The 21,904-nt window shown below is 41.4% G+C and overlaps 1 protein-coding gene across 2 annotated transcripts in view; it reads right to left on the minus strand.

Annotated features, from left to right (window-relative positions):
• Positions 1–538: 538 nt before the first annotated feature.
• zbtb4 (zinc finger and BTB domain containing 4) overlaps positions 539–21,904 on the minus strand; it is a 28,146-nt gene continuing 6,780 nt past the window's right edge. Inside the window, exons 1-2 of one of the 2 annotated variants that reach the window (XM_063002848.1) lie at positions 7,508–7,593; positions 539–7,409 (exon numbers count right to left, since the gene is read on the minus strand). In XM_063002848.1, the coding sequence (XP_062858918.1) occupies positions 2,614–7,323 (4,710 nt within the window). In that variant the 5' untranslated portion in view covers positions 7,324–7,409; positions 7,508–7,593 and the 3' untranslated portion in view covers positions 539–2,613. Of the gene's footprint in view, positions 7,688–21,904 lie in introns of those variants that run through there. The other variant, XM_063002847.1, reaches the window with a different exon arrangement.

A 21,904-nucleotide genomic window follows, 5' to 3' on the forward strand; every position in this document is an offset into this window, starting at 1 on the left:
TCCACATCAATCTTAAATCACAAACTATCTACATACACCGATGAGGCATAATATTATGACCACCCTCCTAATATTGTGTTGGTCCCCCTTTTGCTGCCCCATACACAACAAACTGCGATGCACTGAGTATTCTGACACCTTTCTATCAGAACCAGCATTAACTTCTTCAGCAGTTTGAGCTACAGTAGCTCGTCTGTTGGATCGGACCACACGGGCCAGCCTTCGCTCCCCACGTGCATCAATGAGCCTTGGCCGCCCATGACCCTGTCGCTGGTTTACCACTGTTCCTTCCTTGGACGACTTTTAATAGATACTAACACTGCAGACCGGGAACACCCAACAAAAACTGCAGTTTTGGAGAAGCTCTGACTCGTCTGAGTCGTCTAGCCATCACAGTTTGGCCCTTGTCAAACTCGCTTAAATCCTTACACTTGCCCATTTTTCCTGCTTCTAACACTTCTAACTTTGAGGATAAAATGTTCACTTGCTGCCTAATATATCCCCCCCCCCCCCCCCCCCCCCCACTAACAGGTGTCAAGATGAAGAGATAATCAGTGTTATCAATTTAACATGCTGTTTAAGTCTGTAAAATGTGCAAAAAATATAAATAAATGCTAGTTTATCCTCTAACCAGCTTTATAGTAGTTTTGGAAGAAAGTTTACAGCCATAATTAATTTCTCCTTATTAATGAACATTTATTTCACTGATTAATTAGGGTTTTGGCTTTGATAGGCTGATGCGCCATTATTTAGCAGTACTGTTCCTTAAAGGTTTGGAGAGTAAATCTTATATAAAGTCATTAGTGTGGTCTGTTAACACATTGTTCAGATTAAAATCAATGCTGTTTTTGACAAATGCTTAAAATGCCCTTGTGTACACAGGCTAACTAATGAGCAAGTGCTGATCATGCGTTATGGTTATATTGAATCCAAGTTCCTAGACATGTTTCTAAGACTACTGTATATATGTAAATACCTCATAGCGGATCATTGTTACATGTTATATTTAAAGTTAAAAAAAATCTACCATACTGTTCAAACTTATGACTAAAATTACATTCATGTTTACGTGTACTTGAAAGACTTCAAGCACAATTCTTGTCTCTCTATCAAAAGGGAAAATATGTCAAATAAACAAATAATATTGTCTATAAAGAGACAAAAACAGGTAAGTCCTAAGGAGTGTTTGCGCCACTCCTGCTCAAAGAGCATTTTTTCTTAACGTTATAGCTCAGACCCTGCGTGGACATCAGGAGTAGCTGACGTCAACTCGTGTACTGCTGTGGAGAGGGAGTTGGCTAGCAAACATAACTCTTGGCTTGCACATAAAAGGCTTCTTAAAATCAAGTCCTCCTGAAAGTAGTTTTCACCTGTGGCTCTACTTGCTCCTCTCACATTTTCTGCGACTTTGACTGGCAATGTCCGACTTGTAGCATCAGACTTTCCACTACACACCTTCTCTCTCTCTCATTTTCCATTTGCTTCTGTCTTTCTTAGACTTCAGTCAAGTACATGGAGTGTCTTTGGTGGACACCAGGGGGCACTAGGGAGGAAAAGGCCACTAAATGTATTTTCTTTACTAGAAACGGTAATAAGATAATCAACACGTATTGGAAGTACACAGACAATTAAAAAAGTTTGTGTCCAGTTCTTCAGTTGAGCATCCAAACAATTTTACCAACAACATCTATAAACCAAACTATGAAACATATTCTTTGTACACAACATGTAGAGTCCATCCTTAGTTAAGTCATCAAGCAACTATAACGCTAGTTAGTAAAAGATCACATATACAACCTTTATCCAATCTGACATAGATACTCTATTAAGCTGCTAAGTTATGACTGACAAAGGATGAATCTTAACTAATTTTTCTACTTGCTGAACTACAAAAGTTGTAACAGCCTGTTTAGGAATGAAATATTTGATATCCAAATGGAATTGATCAAGGCTGACATAGCAAAATGGTTGCTGGCTACAACACTGCATGCATATGTTGCCGTCAAGACACCCATACACACACAGTAAACGATCACATCAAAGCCAGTACTAAAAATACACAACCTAACCTAAACATACAATGCTGTAAAGGGGAATCTACCCCAAGCTACATGCATGATGAAACACATACAGACATTCATGAAACTGCTTGTAGAATAATGTCTTCCTTCACTAAGTTGAGTGTGATATAACTTTTTCACCTTTTTAAGGTACATCCTTCTACTTACAGTATTGTTATATCAGTGCTATTACCATTATTGTTATTGTTTCTAGTGAAAAACACACAATTTCTGTCCCCCCCAACCCCCCTCACGATCTACACCCTGTTATTATTTTTTAATTACAGGAGAGGTGTGTTAGAGGTGTGTTTTGCCAGTGCCAAGGGGAAGCAATTGGACCAGTAGATCACAACCCTCCTTTACTTATTGGTGCTACCTCCAAAGCATCTCTACTTTACTATATTTATTTCCTAGATAGGCCTATTTTATGCTACTTTACAAAAGAGACAAAACATTGGTGCAAGTGCTTTAGTTAACATATGTTCCATCCAAGGTATGGTCCTCTTTTTAAGCTGTACAGTATTCCTTCACTGATGTTGCCCCTTATATTCATTCATGGATTGTCACCGTCTCGCTTTGTGTTACTGCCGTTATTATATAGGCTGGGGTTCACTACTAAAGGGTGGGGCATTGTCCCTGTAAAAGGGACACCTACTGCAGCATAATTGTAGAGAGTGGGTAAAAAGGACAACGGCTCTACTTTGTCCCCTGTTCCGACCATGTTGAGAGCCATAGGCAAAGCTGCAAGATTATATGGATATGGAAGTAACTGTGGTCCATAAAGTAGGTGATAGGGATCAGGGTAAAAGGGCAGTTTTGTTGAGTCATTATGAGGTACCATCTTTCCCAGCGCTCCAAAAGACAGAGGTGTTGGAGGGTAAGACATAAGAATCTGATCCTCCTGATTTTTACCGGAACAATACCCCCCTGGTATGATTAAGGGAAGTGCAAAGTCTTGAACAGGATATCCAGATTCTCCACAGAGGTCTCTTGCTGTTGAAGAGGTGCTATCCCTTAACCCGCATTTTGAACGAGACACTTGGGGGTGCATTGCAGCACGAGATGAGGACAGCCTACTTCCCGGATCTGAACTTGTTAAAGATCTCTGATTCTCAGCACAGCGCAAACCTTGGTGTGCTTGGTTTGACTGTGAATGTGGCCGCAACTGTAGGTTTAAGGGGCCTGGAGAGTGGCAAGGGGACTGTAACTGTAAGTGCTTTATAATGGGGCCTTTTTGAGTGGTTTGAATGACAGAGCATGTGGGAGAGGGTACAGGACTCAGTGGCTCTTCTTTGGGTACTATGTGCAGAACCTCATCTGTGGTCCGACTCTTAATAGTTGAGTATTGGTATGGAGTTTGCTGAAAATGCTCCCTTTCCCTTGCCAGTACAGTTTGCATGGACAGGTCCTCTGCTTGGATGCTGCAAGCAGATCTGAATACTCTGAGATCTTGAGCCTCCTGTAAATTATTTAAAGGATTACTTGTGGGAATATCTTTATGTCCTTGTAAGTCCCTTTCTACCACTGAATCTGAAACACTACCCTTGATCAGTTGTAATGACATGGGTAGAGATGTATCTGCTTCTGTTTTATCCTTAGATGCTATTCGCACTTGGCAGACTTGACTTGCTCTGTCAGTGGGTGTAAGGCCTCCTTTTCTTTGTTCCTGTGCATCTAGACTTCGTTTTTCAGGGGTTCGAAAATCCAAGCATTCTGCTCCATTCATGACCAGCACAGTGGGTAAACTAGGGGATATGCCCATGGATCTTTCTTGTGTTGGGTTGGGTTTGACTACAGAGGACACGATAGGCAACTGTGAAGTTTGGATTTTGTCAGAAGTTGCAAATTTTGTACTTGAACTAGTAACATTTCCTTGTTGTTCTTCAGTCATTTTATCCATCTGTTCCTCTGTGTGCTGGGAATCTGTTTTGGAATAGTTAATAACAGGGATGGGCTGTGCATGTCTAACTGTAATGTCTGAATCTTGTCTTTGACCTACATCTGGTACCACAAAATGACTTTGCGTTGTGTCTGGCATTTGCTGCATGTTCTCTGAAGAGCCACCTAACTCATGTCGTTTTAGGTGGCAGTTCAGTGCAGCAGCTGTCTTACATACTTTATCACACTGTGAGCAAGTATATCTCGTCAAAGGCCTCCTTCCCAAGCGAAAAGGACTACTCCTCTCCAAGAGCCCAGTGTTTAACACACTGCCTGCCTCCTTTAGTTCAACTGCAGTTTCTCTGCTTGAAGAATTACATGAAGCGGAAACAGAGGGGGATTTGTTCTTTGGGTGACTAGTTTTCTGGTGTTCCTCTAACTTGTTCTGAGAAGGAAAAGGTGCTCTGCAAAGTAGGCACACAAACTCAAACAGATGTGTTAGTTCATGCTTGTCTCGCTTTCTAGAGCTGGAGAACCAGCGGCCACAAGACCCACATTGAGATGCCTGGTCCCCAGAGCAATGTTGTTTGATGGGAGAGGAAACTGTATGCTGGGTGTTCAGATTAGACTGGGATAAAGTTGCAGAGAAAGGAAGTTCAAGCTTTTTAGGGGATCTATTCTCTTCCTCCTTCTGTTCAGTTACTAAATTAACAGAAAGAGACTGAGTGTTGTCATTGATCTCCATTTGTTGAATATCTTTTTGTTCCTCCTCTTGAACATCTTTTTCTTCCTCCTGGAAGTTGTCACACTCCTTCTCTACATGATTCATAAGTCTTTCTGTTCTTTTTATCAGTTGACGAGATTGTTTGTAGTGCATTTTGTGTTGCCAAGTCTTAATCTTCTGCATATGCAAGGCCTTTTTCTTGGGCTTATAGGAATAGTAGGGTCTCCACAGTTTATCCTCTCCATCATGATCATTCCTGTTCTCTCTGACTTCCTGTCGGAAGAAGTACTTTCTTACCTTTCCTGGGAGTCTTGGTTTTTTCCATTTGGGCTCTCCCTTACTATCTTCCTGATTGCTGCTGTAATGTTTTTGCCGTTTGCGGTGGTGGTGATGGGTGTGTCGCTGCTCTCTCTGGTCTCCATGTGAAATATTGTTCTTTTTGTCCTTAGTTAAGGACAAACCTTTGTCTCTCATGAGGTCTGTCTCAGAGATACTCCTCTTTACAATTGCTTCCTCTCCTATACGCACAGTGATTTGACACAGAGGCCCAATCCCTTTGACCTCCGAACCCGAAGACGTGGGAACTTTGTCGCTGGACTCATTCCTTGTATGAGCTTTACGTGCCTTGTGAAGTTTCTCTGTTGGCTGTCGGACATCTGAGACTTCTGTACTTGAGCTGGCTGTATCCCACCTACGACGATCGTGTGAGGGTTCTTTCTGACTATGCTTTTTATGTGGCTTGTGCACGGTCTTATCTTTTGCCTGACTGCTCTCAGGGGGGCTTTTTGCATCCTCAGCGGGTATCTTGTTTTTTTGAACGATAACTGAAGACTGGAGTGCTGTGCTATGCATAATGACAGAGGGTTTGCTATGTCCAAATGTAATGACAGAAGAGACAGCTGCCTCCAAGTCCTTAACAGTTTTGGCTTTGCTGCTGTTGTTTGTCGAGTGATCTGACTTTTCCATTTTACTGACTTCTTCAGATATGTCTGTCTGAGATGTAGCAGTCTTTTTGCACTGTGCTGTGTCCATCTTGATAAGGAAATGGTCAGGGTCAGGTTTTATATCTTGGGAACTGATATCTTTAAGAAAAGACTCAAGTTTATTGGGGTCCACATCTGGAGGGAGACTGCAGTTTAGAGGTAGCGGGAGATTGACTGATTGGTCAGGTTTGAGTAGTCCACCTGCTAAGCCCTGGTTATATGTTTTATAGGGTCGTTTTTGAGAGCGCATGGGTAGTAGATGGTAGAGTTTAAGGGCATTAACTTTCTGTTTATAGCCCCCATTGGCTGTCTTTTCACTTGATATAAGGCCAGGGCTAATGCCATGGAATGCCTTTTGGTGAGTTTTGAGGTTGTAGTAGGTAGGGAAGGCCTCCCAGCAAAATATACACTGATACCGCCTTTCACCGGTGTGCCACACCTCATGTTTGGTGCGGTATTCTGCAAGAGCAAAAACTTTGTCACAATAGTGGCAGGGGTACTTTCGACGCCATGAGTGAACATTAGAGTGGCGTTTGAGGCTAGACAGTGTCATGTAGGAACGTTCACACACTGAGCAGAAGTAAATAATATGTCCATCAACAACCTTTACAAAGTGATCTTCATCCCTGAGGTCATCACTATGAGATAGTGCCCTTACATGGTGTCCGTTGATGCCTCTTTTCTTCTTTACGGGCCGACCAGGTCCTGTCTCCCGCTCATTTTGCTCTGGATCTGCAGCATTGCTTGTTTCTTTTAACTCTCCCTCCTCCAAAGGTTCATCTTTAGGTTGGACAGGGAGAGCTGGCAGCGCATGTCGACAGGTGGCCTCATGGGATTGCAGTCTTTTATTATGGATAAAGGCTTTGCCACAGTGGCGGCAGCTGAGAAGTCGCCCCCCACGATGAAGGCGCATGTGCACGGTGAGGGACGAAGCGGTGCTGAACAGACGGTGACACACCCCACACAACAGCTCCGGTTTTGGAGCTGCCTGATAGGTGTCACTGATAGATGGAGGAGAAAGGGTCAAGGGAGAAACAGAAGATGGTGAAAGAGGAGGAGGGCTTGATGAAGATGATGGTGGGTTGATACTGGGAAGAGGGAGACTCAATTCGACATGTAGGCTGCTGCCTTTCTGGTTTTTGCCATTTGAATGTTCCATGTCTTTTGTCACCTGACCTTGGTAAGCTCTTGCACTTAAATTAAATAAAATATGTGCAGTCTCTGTTGTTGAGTGTTCTGGGTAGTCTTCAGGAAGACCAGCTCCAGATGTCTCTCTTGAGTAGTTTATTTTCCCCGATGTGTGTACAGCAGATGTTGGAAAGTGGGGGCCACTACCATCCACAGAAAAAGACATAGTGGGTTTGCAGTTCTTACTGACAGGTGCAGCCAAATCAACAGAGCGCGTGGAAGAGGAAGAACAGGACAGGTAGTCTGATTTTAATCCTTTGGACAAATGTTCGTCTCGGAGGGTTTCCTTCTTCCATGCGGAGCCATTTGAAGCATCTCTGCCAAATGCCGTAGAAGAGGAAGAAGGTTGAATTAAAGGACGGTGCTTTTGTGCAGACAATCCAGCGCTCATCGGGAAACTAAGAGATATTTTTGTAGTTTTGGCTTTGTCCATGTCATCTGTGCCCTCTCCCATCCTGTCTCCTCTTGTCTGTTTATTTCTGTATTTCATTTGATGCTCCTCCTGAAGTCTTTTCAGACACTTATTAAGGTTGCCCACCGTTAAGTGGTAGCAGATGCTACTCAGCAGTGTCAGAACTACAGAAAAGAGAGAGTTAAATGTCAGAATGGTGTCCAACACTGGAATGGAAGAATGGCGGGCACTCAGAAGAGGAAGAGAGTTAAGTGGTAAAGACCTCAACGTGTGAAAGTGGATGCTGTGCACAGTGATGATTTGTAGATAAACGTGGACTTGACTCTTCTTGCTGATTAGAGGAGGTCCAGCCAAGCACTGTTTGTTTAGCTCCAATGGTGCAAAGCTGGTGTAGATGGGGTCTCTGTCGTCCATTCTGGACACCATGACCCCATCCTCAATTCTGTAAAAGAGAACAACAAAACAATGATTATAAGGTGCCATTTAAGTACAAAATAGAGAAAAGTGAGCGAATATATACTGACATACACTGATCAGCCATAACATTAAAACCACCTTCTTGTTCCTACACTCACTGTCCATTTTATCAGCTCCACTTACCATATAGAAGCACTTTGTAGTTCTACAATTACTGACTATAGCCCATCTGTTTCTCTGCATACCTTTTGAAACTGCTTTCACCCTGTTCCTCAAGGGTCAGGACGACCACAGAGCAGGTATTATTTGGGTGGTGGATCATTCTCAGCACTGCAGTGACAATGACATGGTGGTGGTGTGTTAGTGTGTGTTGTGCTGGTATGAGTGGATCAGACACAGCAGCGCTTCTGGAGTTTTTAAATACCATGTCCACTCACTGTCCACTCTATTAGACACTCCTACTTGGTGGGTCTACTTTGTAGATGTAAAGTCAGAGACGATCACTCATCTATTGCTGTTGTTTGAGTTGGTCATCTTCTACACCTTCAGCAGTGGTCACAGGACGCTGCCCATGGGGCGCTGTTAGCTAGATATTTTTGGTTGGTGGACTATTCTCAGACCAGCAGTAACAGTGAGGTGTTTAAAAACTCCATTAGCATTGCTGTGTCTTATCCACTCATACCAGCACAACACATACTAACACACCACCACCATGTCAGTGTCACTGCAGTGCTGAGAATGATCCACCACCCAAATAATACCTACTCTGTAGTGGTCCTGGGAGTCCTGACCAGTGAAGAACAGAGTGAAAGGGGGCTAACAAAGCATGCAGAGAAACAGATGGACTACAGTCAGTAATTGTAGAACCACAAAGTGCTTCTATATGGTAAGTGGAGCTGATAAAATGGACAGTGAGGGTAGAAACAAGGAGGTGGTTTTAATGTTATGGCTGATCAGTGTATAGTGGCATTAAGGTCACTAAATGAAGTAAAGCCTACTTTGTGTTTCCTTCCAAATGGGATACCAACATACTTTGTCCATCTTACAAAGAGATACAATTCTTTGTTAAAGTTTGAATTGATAACACAACATATGCTTTTACTCATATGTACTGCCTGTTTACTACCCTGCCCTTTTCAAAAAAAAAAAACGCACCTCAGTGTGCTTTCTTTAACACTTTTCAAAGGTATAAACCAGGTTTTACACAAGAATGGTTTAAGCTGTCCCCAATTTAAGCTTTACAATGACAAACCTGAAAAGCATTTTAGCATTCAAAGATGTGAGCAAAGATGGGTTGTTGTGATGTGGTTCACCACTTTGTGCCTCTTTGATGCCTCTAAAAGAATTGCCAATCAGTTTAAAAAGAACATTTCTTCATGCAAAATTGCAAATAATTTTGGTCTTTCACAATCTTCTGTACATGATCTTGTGAAAAGATTCAGGGAATCCAGAGAAATTTCAGTCTGTGCAGGGCAAGGCCAAAAACTACTGTTGAATATGCATGCCCTTTGAGCCTTCTGATGGCACTGCATTCGAAACTGTCTTGCTTTGGTGATAAAGAGCCACATGTTCTTAAAAAGCAGCCAACATCTATCACGTTATGGGATGCAGCAATGTCCACAGCGAGGGGTAACTTGCCTATAGGGTATCACTGATTCAGAGGCATATATTGGGATTTTAGAAAGACATATTCTGCCATCAAGGCCACATCTTTTCCCAGTAAATGGTTGGTCACTGAAAACATTGGAAGTCTTTTCTGTACATTTAACAATTAATGAAAGTCAAAAGAATGAACATTCTTGATTCTTGCTTTCATTGCATTTTACAAAATGTCCAGACTTACTATATACTGTAGAAGCACTTTGTAGTTCTACAGTTACTGACTGTAGTCCATCTGTTTCTCTGCATGCTTTGTCAGCCTGCTTTCATGCTGTTCTTCAATGGTCAGGACCCCCATAGGACCACTCAGCACAGTAGTGACACTGACATGGTGGTGGTGTGTTAGTGTGTGTTAGTGTGTGTTGTACTGGTATGAGTGGATCAGACACAGCAGCGCTGATGGAGTTTTTAAACACCCCACTGTCACTGCTGGACTGAGAATAGTCCACAAACCAAAAATATATCCAGCCAACAGCGCCCTGTGGGCAGCATCCTGTGGCCACTGATGAAGGTCTAGAAGATGACCAACTCAAACAGCAGCAATAGATGAGCGATCGTCTCTGACTTTACGTCTACAAGGTGGACCAACTTTGTAGGAGTGTCTAATACAGTGGACAGTGAGTGGACACAGTATTTAAAAACTCCAGCAGCGCTGCTGTGTCCGATCCACTCATACCAGCACAACACACACTAACACACACTAACACACCACCACCATGCCAGTGTCACTGCAGTGCTGAGAATGATCCACCACTTAAATAATACCTGCTCTGTAGTGGTACTGTGGGGGTTCTGACCATTGAAGAACAGAGTGAAAGCAGGGTAAAAAGGTATGTAGAGAAACAGAAGGACTACAGTCAGTAATTGTAGAACTACAAAGTGCTTCTATATGGTAAGTGGAGCTGATAAAATGGACAGTGAGTGTAGAAACAAAGAGGTAGTTTTAATGTTATGGCTGATCGGTGTAGACTTACCCACTGCTGGTGGTTAGGTTTATGATATTTGAGGCAAATCAAAGTCTTTCATTTCATGAAGGCTTTAAGCAATGTGGTGAATGCAATACAACTATCATGCAATGCACATTAGGGCAGTAATAGCTTAGATGTTTAGGTACTGACCTAGTAATTATAAGGTGATTGATTTAAGCCCACCCACTGCCATGCTGCCACTGTTGCCATTTGCTTTGATTGAATTCAGTCCCAATTGTAAGTCACTTTGGATAAAAGTGTCTGCTAAATGCTGTAAATGTTAATATTTGATTAATATATCAAATATCCAATAATAGTTATCTGGCAAAGATCACTGCTAAAATAGGGCTATGGGGCACTGCAAAATTGCTGTGTAAGTATCACTGCTTTCAGAGGATACACTTTTTGCACTAAACTGACTGCAAGGCTGATCACACATTCCCTCTTTGGTCTCTGACGAGTAAGAATATCTTTCACCTTTATGTCTGTGGGTGTCAGAAGGTCACTGAATACAGCATTTAGCAGACACTTCTTATTCAAAGACTTATAACTGTGACCATACACAATCCAAGCAATTGAAGTTAAGGGGCAACCTGTCAGATGAAGAACTGAACCAACAACCTTCTGAATAATTTAATACCCTGACTGCTGAGCTACCACTGCCCTGGTACCAGTGTCCACATATTTTACAGCACCTATAGTAAAGCCTTAGTCACAAAATCTCAAGCCCTGCTGCTTGATGCTTTAAACATTTTCTTGTTGGACTCCAGCAACCTCCGGCAAAAAATAGGCATTTAAGTAGGTTGTACTGTTAATCACACAAAGGTTAACAAAGGTTTTATCCTGCTTATTTTACTTATTTATCCATTGTCAGTAAAAGTGGGACAGCGCCACCAACGAAGATACCGCCACAAAACTGTAAGCTTTGAAACAAGACGCTTTATGTGTTAATTCTACATATAATATCTATACTAATATATACAGTAGACCCTTGAATTACGAATTTAATTGGTTCCGAAGGGCTGTTCTTAAGTAAAAATGTTCGTTAGTTGAACATATTTTTCCCAAAAGAAATAATGTAAATAGAATTAATCCGTGCCAGACCTCCCAAACCACCCCCTTACCTAACCTTTCTAATGTCTTAAATAAAGCAATAAGCCACGAGAGGCCGTACGTTACTGTGATTTTAGCACGGGGATGACGTTTTTGGCACGACGCGAAGCGGAGTGCCTAAAACTTCTTTCCCCGTGCTAAAATCGTAGTAACGTACGGCCTCTCGTACGTACTGCCCTAATGTGCATTCCATGAATTTTTCAATTAACTTGTTTTTGATCATCACAAATCCTTATTTCAGTTTTATATTTTTTGCTTTTTTAATAAAAATCATTTTTGTATCACTACCCTTCTAATGCACAACATGGGTCAAAATGACCCTCATGTATTTACTATGGAATTTGACAGAAACTACTGACATTTGTAAGTGTTTGTAGTCAAAAACATATTTACTGATCTTTTGAAAGACAACCAAAGATTAGGCTCTTGAATCTTGAATATGTCCAATACTATTTGCTTGCTAGCTGTTTACATATTCTAGTATAGATAGCTTTTATTAGCTAAGACAGCAAATACATGAATAACTGACAAATGTGCATATGAAAATATTCTTGAATGAATGAATATGGGTCATTTTTGACCCATGTTGTGCATTAGAAGGGGTTTGCTTAGCTTGTGCATCAAAGGGTTAATCTTAAGTTATAGAATAGATAATACTGTAATAAATAATATAAACAACGATACACAGTAGTACTGTACATAAAAAAACCACACATCTCAGTACAGTGCGGGTGCTGTACCATACACCATAATAAATTTTCTGTGCAGTGATAGCTCAGTGGTTAAGGTACTGGACCAGTAATCAGAAGGTTGCCGGTTCAAGTCCCGCCACTGTTCCCCTTGGCTTGCTCAACAGGGGTTTTTTGTATCTGTTGGTCCTGGATTTTGTAAAGTTGCTTTGAGACAATGTCTATTGTAAAAAGCGCTATATAAATAAAGTTGACTTGACTTGACTTGTTGGGGCCCTGAGCAAGGCCCTTAACCCTTAATTGCTGAAAAAATTGTGTTCAGTCATAACTGTAAGTCGCTTTGGATAAAAGCGTCTGCTAAATGCAGAAAATGTAAATTTCCTTCTTTTTTTATAAAATGTATCTACCAGAAACAACAATAACTCTCATATTTCTCTATTATTTCCTTCTTTATTTCAATAGTGTTGTATTTTGTAGGTGTAATTGCACGAAAGAAGGAATACTTTACTCAGCGGACTCCCTTCTTTTCTCTCACTTACTGTCCCCTCTGTCTGATACACAGTGACAGCTACTGGCAGGAGTTATTATACAACACATCAAATAGTGATTTTCTCACCACTGCACTTTCTCTGCACCTTATTTGGGGCCATTTTAATATTGAATTTTACAAAATATAAAGACAACACCGAAAAAACACAGTCCGCTGTCCGAATGTTCACTCACTGTATATAGAGAGAGAGAGAGCATTAGACCCAACCAAATTATAACCAAACAAAAAGAAAATTACATTAAATACTGGACTGAGACAATTCAACAACAACACAGACTCCAGTGCTACTCAGCCCTGAACCGAGATTACTCTCTGGCGGCTTACCTGACAGAAATGAAAGAGAAAAAACTGAGGAAGGTTTTGACGATGTACAGACTCAGTGAGCACAGCCTGGCCATCGAAACCGGGCGGCGCAGACAGAGCTGGACACCCAGAGAGGCCAGGCTGTGCTCTCACTGTGAGCTGGCAGTGGTGGAGACAGAGCTGCACTTCCTAACAGAGTGCCCCAAGTACAGCTCTATCAGGAGTCTGTACTATGGGAAGATCAGCAGCATCTCCCCTGAGTTCCTACACTGCAGTAACACACACAAACTGCCCTACATACTGGGAGAGAAGAGAGGACTGATCAGACACGCTGCACAATTTGTAGCAGCGTGTCACAATCTGAGGGACAACCAGTGAGGCCGAGCACAAATTATTATTGATTTTTACTGATATTACATGGTTTTTATTTTTATTTATTTTATTAATTTTTCTTTGACCTTCTTTATTGATCACTAATAATCCTGTAAATAACTTTAATTCTAGAGTTGTATTTTTAATCTGTTTTATTAGTTATTTTTTTATTATTATTGTTTTTATATATACAGTGTATCACAAAAGTGAGTACACCCCTCACATTTCTGCAGATATTTAAGTATATCTTTTCATGGGACAACACTGACAAAATGACACTTTGACACAATGAAAAGTAGTCTGTGTGCAGCTTATATAACAGTGTAAATTTATTCTTCCCTCAAAATAACTCAATATACAGCCATTAATGTCTAAACCACCGGCAACAAAAGTGAGTACACCCCTAAGAGACTACACCCCTAAGAGACTACACCCCTAAATGCCCAAATTGAGCACTGCTTGTCATTTTTCCTCCAAAATGTCATGTGATTTGTTAGTGTTACTAGGTCTCAGGTGTGCATAGGGAGCAGGTGTGTTCAATTTAGTAGTACAGCTCTCACACTCTCTCATACTGGTCACTGAAAGTTCCAACATGGCACCTCATGGCAAAGAACTCTCTGAGGATCTTAAAAGACGAATTGTTGCGCTACATGAAGATGGCCAAGGCTACAAGAAGATTGCCAACACCCTGAAACTGAGCTGCAGCACAGTGGCCAAGATCATCCAGCGTTTTAAAAGAGCAGGGTCCACTCAGAACAGAACTCGCGTTGGTCGTCCAAAGAAGCTGAGTGCACGTGCTCAGCGTCACATCCAACTGCTGTCTTTGAAAGATAGGCGCAGGAGTGCTGTCAGCATTGCTGCAGAGATTGAAAAGGTGGGGGGTCAGCCTGTCAGTGCTCAGACCATACGCCGCACACTACATCAAATTGGTCTGCATGGCTGTCACCCCAGAAGGAAGCCTCTTCTGAAGTCTCTACACAAGAAAGCCCGCAAACAGTTTGCTGAAGACATGTCAACAAAGGACATGGATTACTGGAACCATGTCCTATGGTCTGATGAGACCAAGATTAATTTGTTTGGTTCAGATGGTCTCAAGCATGTGTGGCGGCAATCAGGTGAGGAGTACAAAGATAAGTGTGTCATGCCTACAGTCAAGCATGGTGGTGGGAATGCCATGGTCTGGGGCTGCATGAGTGCAGCAGGTGTTGGGGAGTTACATTTCATTGAGGGACACATGAACTCCAATATGTACTGTGAAATACTGAAGCAGAGCATGATCCCCTCCCTCCGGAAACTGGGTCGCAGGGCAGTGTTCCAGCATGATAATGACCCCAAACACACCTCTAAGACGACCACTGCTTTATTGAAGAGGCTGAGGGTAAAGGTGATGGACTGGCCAAGCATGTCTCCAGACCTAAACCCAATAGAACATCTTTGGGGCATCCTCAAGCGGAAGGTGGAGGAGCGCAAAGTCTCGAATATCCGCCAGTTCCGTGATGTCGTCATGGAGGAGTGGAAAAGCATTCCAGTGGCAACCTGTGAAGCTCTGGTAAACTCCATGCCCAGGAGAGTTAAGGCAGTTCTGGGAAATAATGGTGGCCACACAAAATATTGACACTTCAGGAACTTTCACTAAGGGGTGTACTCACTTTTGTTGCTGGTGGTTTAGACATTAATGGCTGGATATTGAGTTATTTTGAGGGAAGAATAAATTTACACTGTTATATAAGCTGCACACAGTCTACTTTTCATTGTGTCAAAGTGTCATTTTGTCAGTGTTCTCCCATGAAAAGATATACTTAAATATCTGCAGAAATGTGAGGGGTGTACTCACTTTTGTGATACACTGTATGTATCTTATTTTCTCATTTCTATTTACTGTTTATTGTTTACCGCTTTGGCAATAGTGTATCTAATTACATTCATGCCAATAAAGCACCACTGAACTGAACTGAACTGAACTGAGAGAGAGAGACGGTTGGAGTCAACTTGTTCGTGACGTCATGTGTTTCGCGAATTTCGGTTCATAATCCAAAATCTGTTCATACGCTAAGTTGAAACAGATCGTTCGTAACCCAAAATGTTCGTATGGTAAACCGTTCGTAACTCAAGGTTCTACTGTACTGTATAAAGTATGATTAATATATAAAGCTGGTTTATTGAGGGTATGACAGGTGAAGGACTTGAGTGCTTTTAAAAGATCAAGCTTGGCATCAGAGTAAAGTAACAATGCCTTGGCCAGTACAACAAGGTTTTACGACTTATGATCTAAAAGCAGCCTAAGGCAATAAGCATTAAACTTTTTACAGAGAAACATGTACAAGCAATGATGTATTTGGTATTGAGCTTGTTTATATGTTTTACTACCCACCACCCCTTTCTCTCATTCTATTGATTTACTGTAACTAAGACTAGATATATACACTATATTGCCAAAAGTATTCGCTCGTCTGCCTTCACACGCATATGAACTTGTGTGACATCCCATTCTTAATATGATGTCGGCCCATCCTTTATGGCTTTAACAGCTTCAACTCTTCTGAGAAGGCTTTCCACAAGATTTAGATTTTTGACCATTCTTCCAGAAGCGCATTTGTGAGGTCAGACACTGATGTTGGATGAGAAGGCCTGGCTCGCAGTCTCCACTCTAATTCATCCCAAAGGTGTTTTATCGGGTTGAGGTCAGGACTCTGTGCCGGCCAGTCAAGTTCCTCCACACCAAACTCGCTCATCCATGTCTTTATGGACCTTGCTTTGTGCACTGGTGCGCAGTCAAGTTGGAACAGGAAGGAGACATCCCCAAACTGTTCCCACAAAGTTGGGAGCATGAAATCTCTTGGTATGCTGAAGCATTAAGGGGCCGAGCCCAACTCCTGAAAAACAACCCCACACCTTAATCCCCCCTCCACCAAACTTTACACTTGGCACAATGCAGTCAGACAAGTACCGTTCTCCTGGCAACCGCCAAACCCAGACTCGTCCATCAGATTGCCAGACTGAGAAGCGTGATTCATTACTCCAGGGAACACGTCTCCACTGCTCTAGAGTCCAGCGGCGGCGTGTCTTACACCACTGCATCCGACGCTTTGCATTGCACTTGGTGATGTAAGGCTTGGATGCAGCTGCTCGGCCATGGAAACCCATTCCCTAAAGCTCTCTACACACTGTTCTTAAGCTAATCTGAAGGCCACATGAAGTTTGGAGGTCTGTAGCAATTGACTCTACAGAAAGTTGGCGACCTCTGCGTACTATGCACCTCAGCGTCCGCTGACCCCGCTGTCATTTTACGTGGCCTACCACTTGGTGACTGAGTTGCTGTCATTCCCAATCACTTCCACTTTGTTATAATAGCACTGACAGTTGACTGTGGAATATTTAGTAGCGAGGAAATTTCATCACTGGACTTGTTGCACAGGTGGCATCTTATCACGGTACCACGTTGGAATTCACTGAGCTCCTGAGAGCGACCCATTCTTTCACAAATGTTTGTAGAAGCAGTCTGCATGCCTAGGTGCTTGGTTTCATACACCTGTGGCCATGGAAGTGATTGGAACACCTGAATCCAATTATTTGGATGGGTGAGTGAATACTTCTGGCAATATAGTCTACTTGAAACAAGTACGAGGGATCTTCAAAATGTTTCAGCACTTTTATATTTTGGTTGGAAATGGTAAGGGTGGGAGGAGTAGTAATTCGTCGTGTCTGAGAGACTGAGAGAGAGCTTATAGTCTGGATCTAGCGCCATATGATCTCCACCTTTTTGGACCGCTCAAAGAAGCTTTAAGGGGAAGAAGATTTTCTTGTGATGATGATGTGAAAGCAGCAATGCATCAGTGGCTACGCGCTCAGCCAAAATGTTTCTTGTCGATGGCATTAAAAAGTTGATGGTACAACTCTGGGAAAAATGCACCGGAAGGTGACTATGTAGAAAAGTGCGGAAACCTTTTGAAGAACTCTTGTACACAAATGGTAACATAAGGCCAACACAATGTGAGTAAACTTAATTATAGAAAAAAATAAACATTATTAATCACAGGGGCCATACACTCACCCACAAATTAATCCATGAGCTGTTTTCCCTTTAACTTGACAGTTTTCCTATCAGGTAAATGTAAAGCTAATGTATAAAAGCATTATAAATGTGTAAATTAAAATGTGTAAAAAAATATGTTTGTACTTTCATACAAGCCCTGGCTCTGAGAATTGTTATTTAACTCTTTTGCCAAAACAGACTGGAGATAAACACACTTACATTCTGGGTGTGCACTCTATTGCATGTGTAGTGTTGGAAATGCAACGATACATGACATCAATCATTTGTAGGGATGTAACGATGCACCACAAGACAGTTAAAAATCGATGCACATGTGCCACGATTCTAATCGGTTATTCATTTAAGATAAATCGATCTTCACTTTAAACAGCAGAGGGCACTGGCGCTATTCACCTCGCCTGGTGGACGGCACTTCACAAAGTTGCCAGGTAGGGGATTTTCCAACCACATTTATTTATGTGAGAATACTTTTTTTATGCATTTTCTCCCCATTTTCCTCACGATTTAGTGCACCGAATTTTGTCTTCCGCTGCTGAGAGATACCCAATTTCATCCGAGGAGAGCACGTCACTGTACACGCCTCTTCCGACACGTGTACAGCCCTCCTCTTCTCGCCCATGCATTCTGCACAGGTGTCTCTTCCGACAATCAGGGTCCTTACACAGTGTATGAAGATCCCACCCACACATAATCCGGCACCCATCCTGCAGATACGGTGGCCAATTAGTATCTGCTGCAGGCACAGCCAATTATGCCCGCTAGATGGCGCCCAGCCGACCGGAGGCAACACCGAGTTTCGAACCGAGGAGTTCAGAAACTCTGTGCTGGTGTGCAAGCGGAATATCCCACTGTGCCAACTGGGTGCCCATGAGGATACTTTCTTTATTTGTATTATTCATTTATTTATATAATGTTGGATTTGTTTTAAAATTTCATTTCACTTTTTTTTACACAATAAGCATTATTTGGCATAGTTTGTACCTACCTCAGAAATAAAAGAGCATTCATTATTTAGATAAATAAAAGATAAGCACAAATACAGTATTTTATTTTATTTTTTAAAGAGAAATAATAAAAGGAAACTTTGTCATAATTTGTCTTCAATTTTTATTTTGTTTAAATAAATCAGGAAAAAATCATATCGTGAACCCAGTATCGTGAATCATATTGCATTGTGGGTAGAGTGTATCATTACATCCCTACTTATTAGTAGTGGGAATAGGCAGCATAGTGGCACAGTGAGTAGCGCTGTCGCCCCACAGCAAGAATGGCCTGTGTTTGATTCTCCGACCACATGGGTTTCCTTTGGTTGCTTCAGTTTTCTCCCATAAGTCCACAGACATGCAGTCAGGCCAGATGGAGCTACTAGAAATTTTCCTAAGTGTGAGTGTATGTGTGTGTTTCTGCCCTGTGATAAACTAGTTACCTGTCCAGGATGTTTTCTAGCTTTCACCCAAAGAATCAGACCCACTGCAACCCTGACCAGGACAAAGTGGTGGTAAAATAAAAAAAAAACAATAAAAGAAAGAAGGAATCATATGAATAGGAGTATCCCAATTTTGGTACAAATGCAAAAATGAATAAGATGAGCTTAATTGTTTGTATACAGTTCACCAATCTGAAAATGTGGATGTTTTTTAGGGGTGCTGGAGTCTAAAGCTACTCTCTGTAAAACTGACATTTTACTCTCAATGATTTCACATTGTAACTACATTTTGTGTACGAGGTGGTTCTGACGGAAACCTGTTCACCTTCTCGAGGTTAAAGACTGCAAGTCGAGACTGCAGTGCCAACAATGCTGCTCCTGCTAGATGGGATGGGCCCTTGCGTGTTTGCACCAAAAATGTCCAGAACTTACAATGGACTTTATATCAGACTGGACTGAACAATGAAGAACTCCAATTATTTTTTTACTAGTTATAACTTTCAGTTCAATTTAATTTTGTGTTTGTATGATTTGTTTAAATCCTATTTATTTAAAGTATCCTCCAGGCCACCCAAAAAAGTCTGGTTCCTCTCAAGGTTTCTTCCTGTAATTTTAGGGAGTTTTTTCCTGCCACTGTCGCCCTCGGCTTGCTCAACAGGGGTTTTTGGTCTGTTGGTCCTGGATTCTGTAAAGTTGCTTTGAGACAATGTCCATTGTAAATTCACATGTTTTATTTCTTGGACAAATAAAAAAACAACAACTACTAAGTAAAACTGTGTAACTAATTAGTAATGATGCAACTCATGAAAAGTTCCCAGTCATGGTTTCAGTCTGTGTTTAAGCAGGCCAGGCAGGCAGGCCTCTGTAAAATTCCACAAGCAGTCCTGAGTATACTGAAACTAGGTCAGCACTGTTATTGCAGAGAGACATAGAGTGGCAGTGAAAAAGAGCCAGGCCAGAGACAGGAACAGCCTAACACGCGTGCACACACACACACACATACACACACACACACACACACTAACAGGGACAAGCACACCCAAGCACATACTCTCTACCCCAGCCATGAACACACCTAATGCATTTGCAAGCATGGAAGCACATTTGAGCAAGTTTTCAAATAACCAGCCGCCCGACAGGTAGCTTTGCTAGCAAACCTCAAACACCGCCACATGAGTGTGCAAAGGAAGTACCAAGAAACTGGGCCGTAATTAAGATGTTACATAATGTACAGACACAGGATGTGCTTGAAAAGAAAAACAAAACATGTCAATGCTAGATACAAAATCATACATCTTTAATAAATGAATTATATTCAAATTGTGATATGTTGAGTATTAAAACAAACAACCTGGTTTGCACCTGTTTGAGTACATGTAAATGATAACTCAAAACAAACAATGCATACAAGGGTTCCACTTGTCATCATTTGTTTTGTACTGTGGATAAGGAAACACTACTGTCCCTGCCTTAGTCTCCCCCTGTCTGTGCATGACGCACATACTGCCTCTCGATGAACAGTCCCTAGCTCAAGAGTCTGGCCAAGCGTGAGAGAGGCTTTACCGCTTCCCCCCTCCAACACTGCTGCTCACTCTCTACTCAGATATGCAACGGTCTGTAACAGTAATGAACAATTACAGGGCTATACAGTTTCATGATAAAAAATTTATATAGCTCCAATAGTGCCCAATTAGTGTCCTTCTCTAATACCTAAATTAACACTAATCATTTACAAGTGGTAAAAAGAAGCCATATCAAATCGATGTAATAATAATTAATGTAGTAAACTTAGTGCATACAAATGCTGGAACCATATATTCATATAGAGAACAGTGAGTGCTGCTTTTATTTATTTGTAGTAACTGTAAAAGGGTAAACTCCAAATGCCACTCATTTCCAAGAAGCCTGTTTCGGGGCTGAGCTGACCGAGCTGTACTGTGAAAAGTGGGCTGTCACAAGAACTTGAACTCTAAACAACCCCCCTGGCCAGAAAACATGGTTGAACCAGCCAGAGGAAAAGAGAGGAGAGGGGAGCTACTGAGGACTAGAGCGGTTAAAAAAAGGGGAGAGGAACATTCGAATGGGTTCAGAGGTTTTGGCTCATTCTGGTCCTATCCTTCTCACACGGTCCTAAGTTTGCAAACTCTGAAGAATTATTATTAATGGCACAAAAAAGTAGAATTAATGTTTACTGTACAACACATTGTTCTTCTTATTATTAATATAATATATTAACTTAAAAAGCTTCTTATAAGTAGATCAAATCCGACTCTTGTCTGAGCATGTGCTTCAATGAAAATGATTCGACTCAAGAAAATCTGATGTTTTAAACAAAAGAATGACATGGTTGCTTTCACAAATGTGCTTACTTGCTTTTCAGTAGTGCCAAATAATATATGTATGCAAGAACTAAATTATAAAAAGCATGTGGTTTGCAAAGATTCAACTTTTTAATCAAATAATTATGCTGATGTATAATAATTATATGATTAGTAAGTAAGTAAGTAATTAGTAAAATAAAAACAGAGGCTAACTAGTGGTCTCCCACAACATATGTCTAACATAAATAATTATATTGTAATATAGCTCAGCTGTTAAAGCAGACTGGAGTCCTGTCCTTCTGCATTTTTGGCCAGCAGAGGGGGCACTGAGGTGCAGATGATTGATGTGCCAGTTCCTTTTAATTGACAGTAACGGCTCATGTTTCATCATCCTGTTTGTTTTTAAAGTTCTTAGTCTTTCCTTTTTCCCAGAGAACTGGGTTGGTAGAAAGCCAAAGTAGTTTTAGTTTTTTTTTCATTTGTTATTTTGTTTTTGTTATTTTGGCCACCTTATTTATATGTGATTGTCCCCTGTATATATACACGTCCAATGACATGTAGTCAGGCCAGTTGAAGCTGCTAGAAATGACCAGAAGTGTGTGTAATTAATGGAAAAGGTTATGGAACACAAAAGTAAACAAGCCTCTGTCCCAACTTTTTTGAAGTATGTTGCGGGCGTCAACTTCTAAATGTGTTTATATTTACAAAATCTTTTTGTAAATGAATTATATACATATATTTAGTGAGTAAGCACTCCGGTGGTGCAGCGGTAAATTACCTCAGCGGC

Source organism: Trichomycterus rosablanca, chromosome 10, assembly GCF_030014385.1.
Source record: "Trichomycterus rosablanca isolate fTriRos1 chromosome 10, fTriRos1.hap1, whole genome shotgun sequence".
Taxonomy (NCBI): Eukaryota; Metazoa; Chordata; class Actinopteri; order Siluriformes; family Trichomycteridae; genus Trichomycterus; species Trichomycterus rosablanca.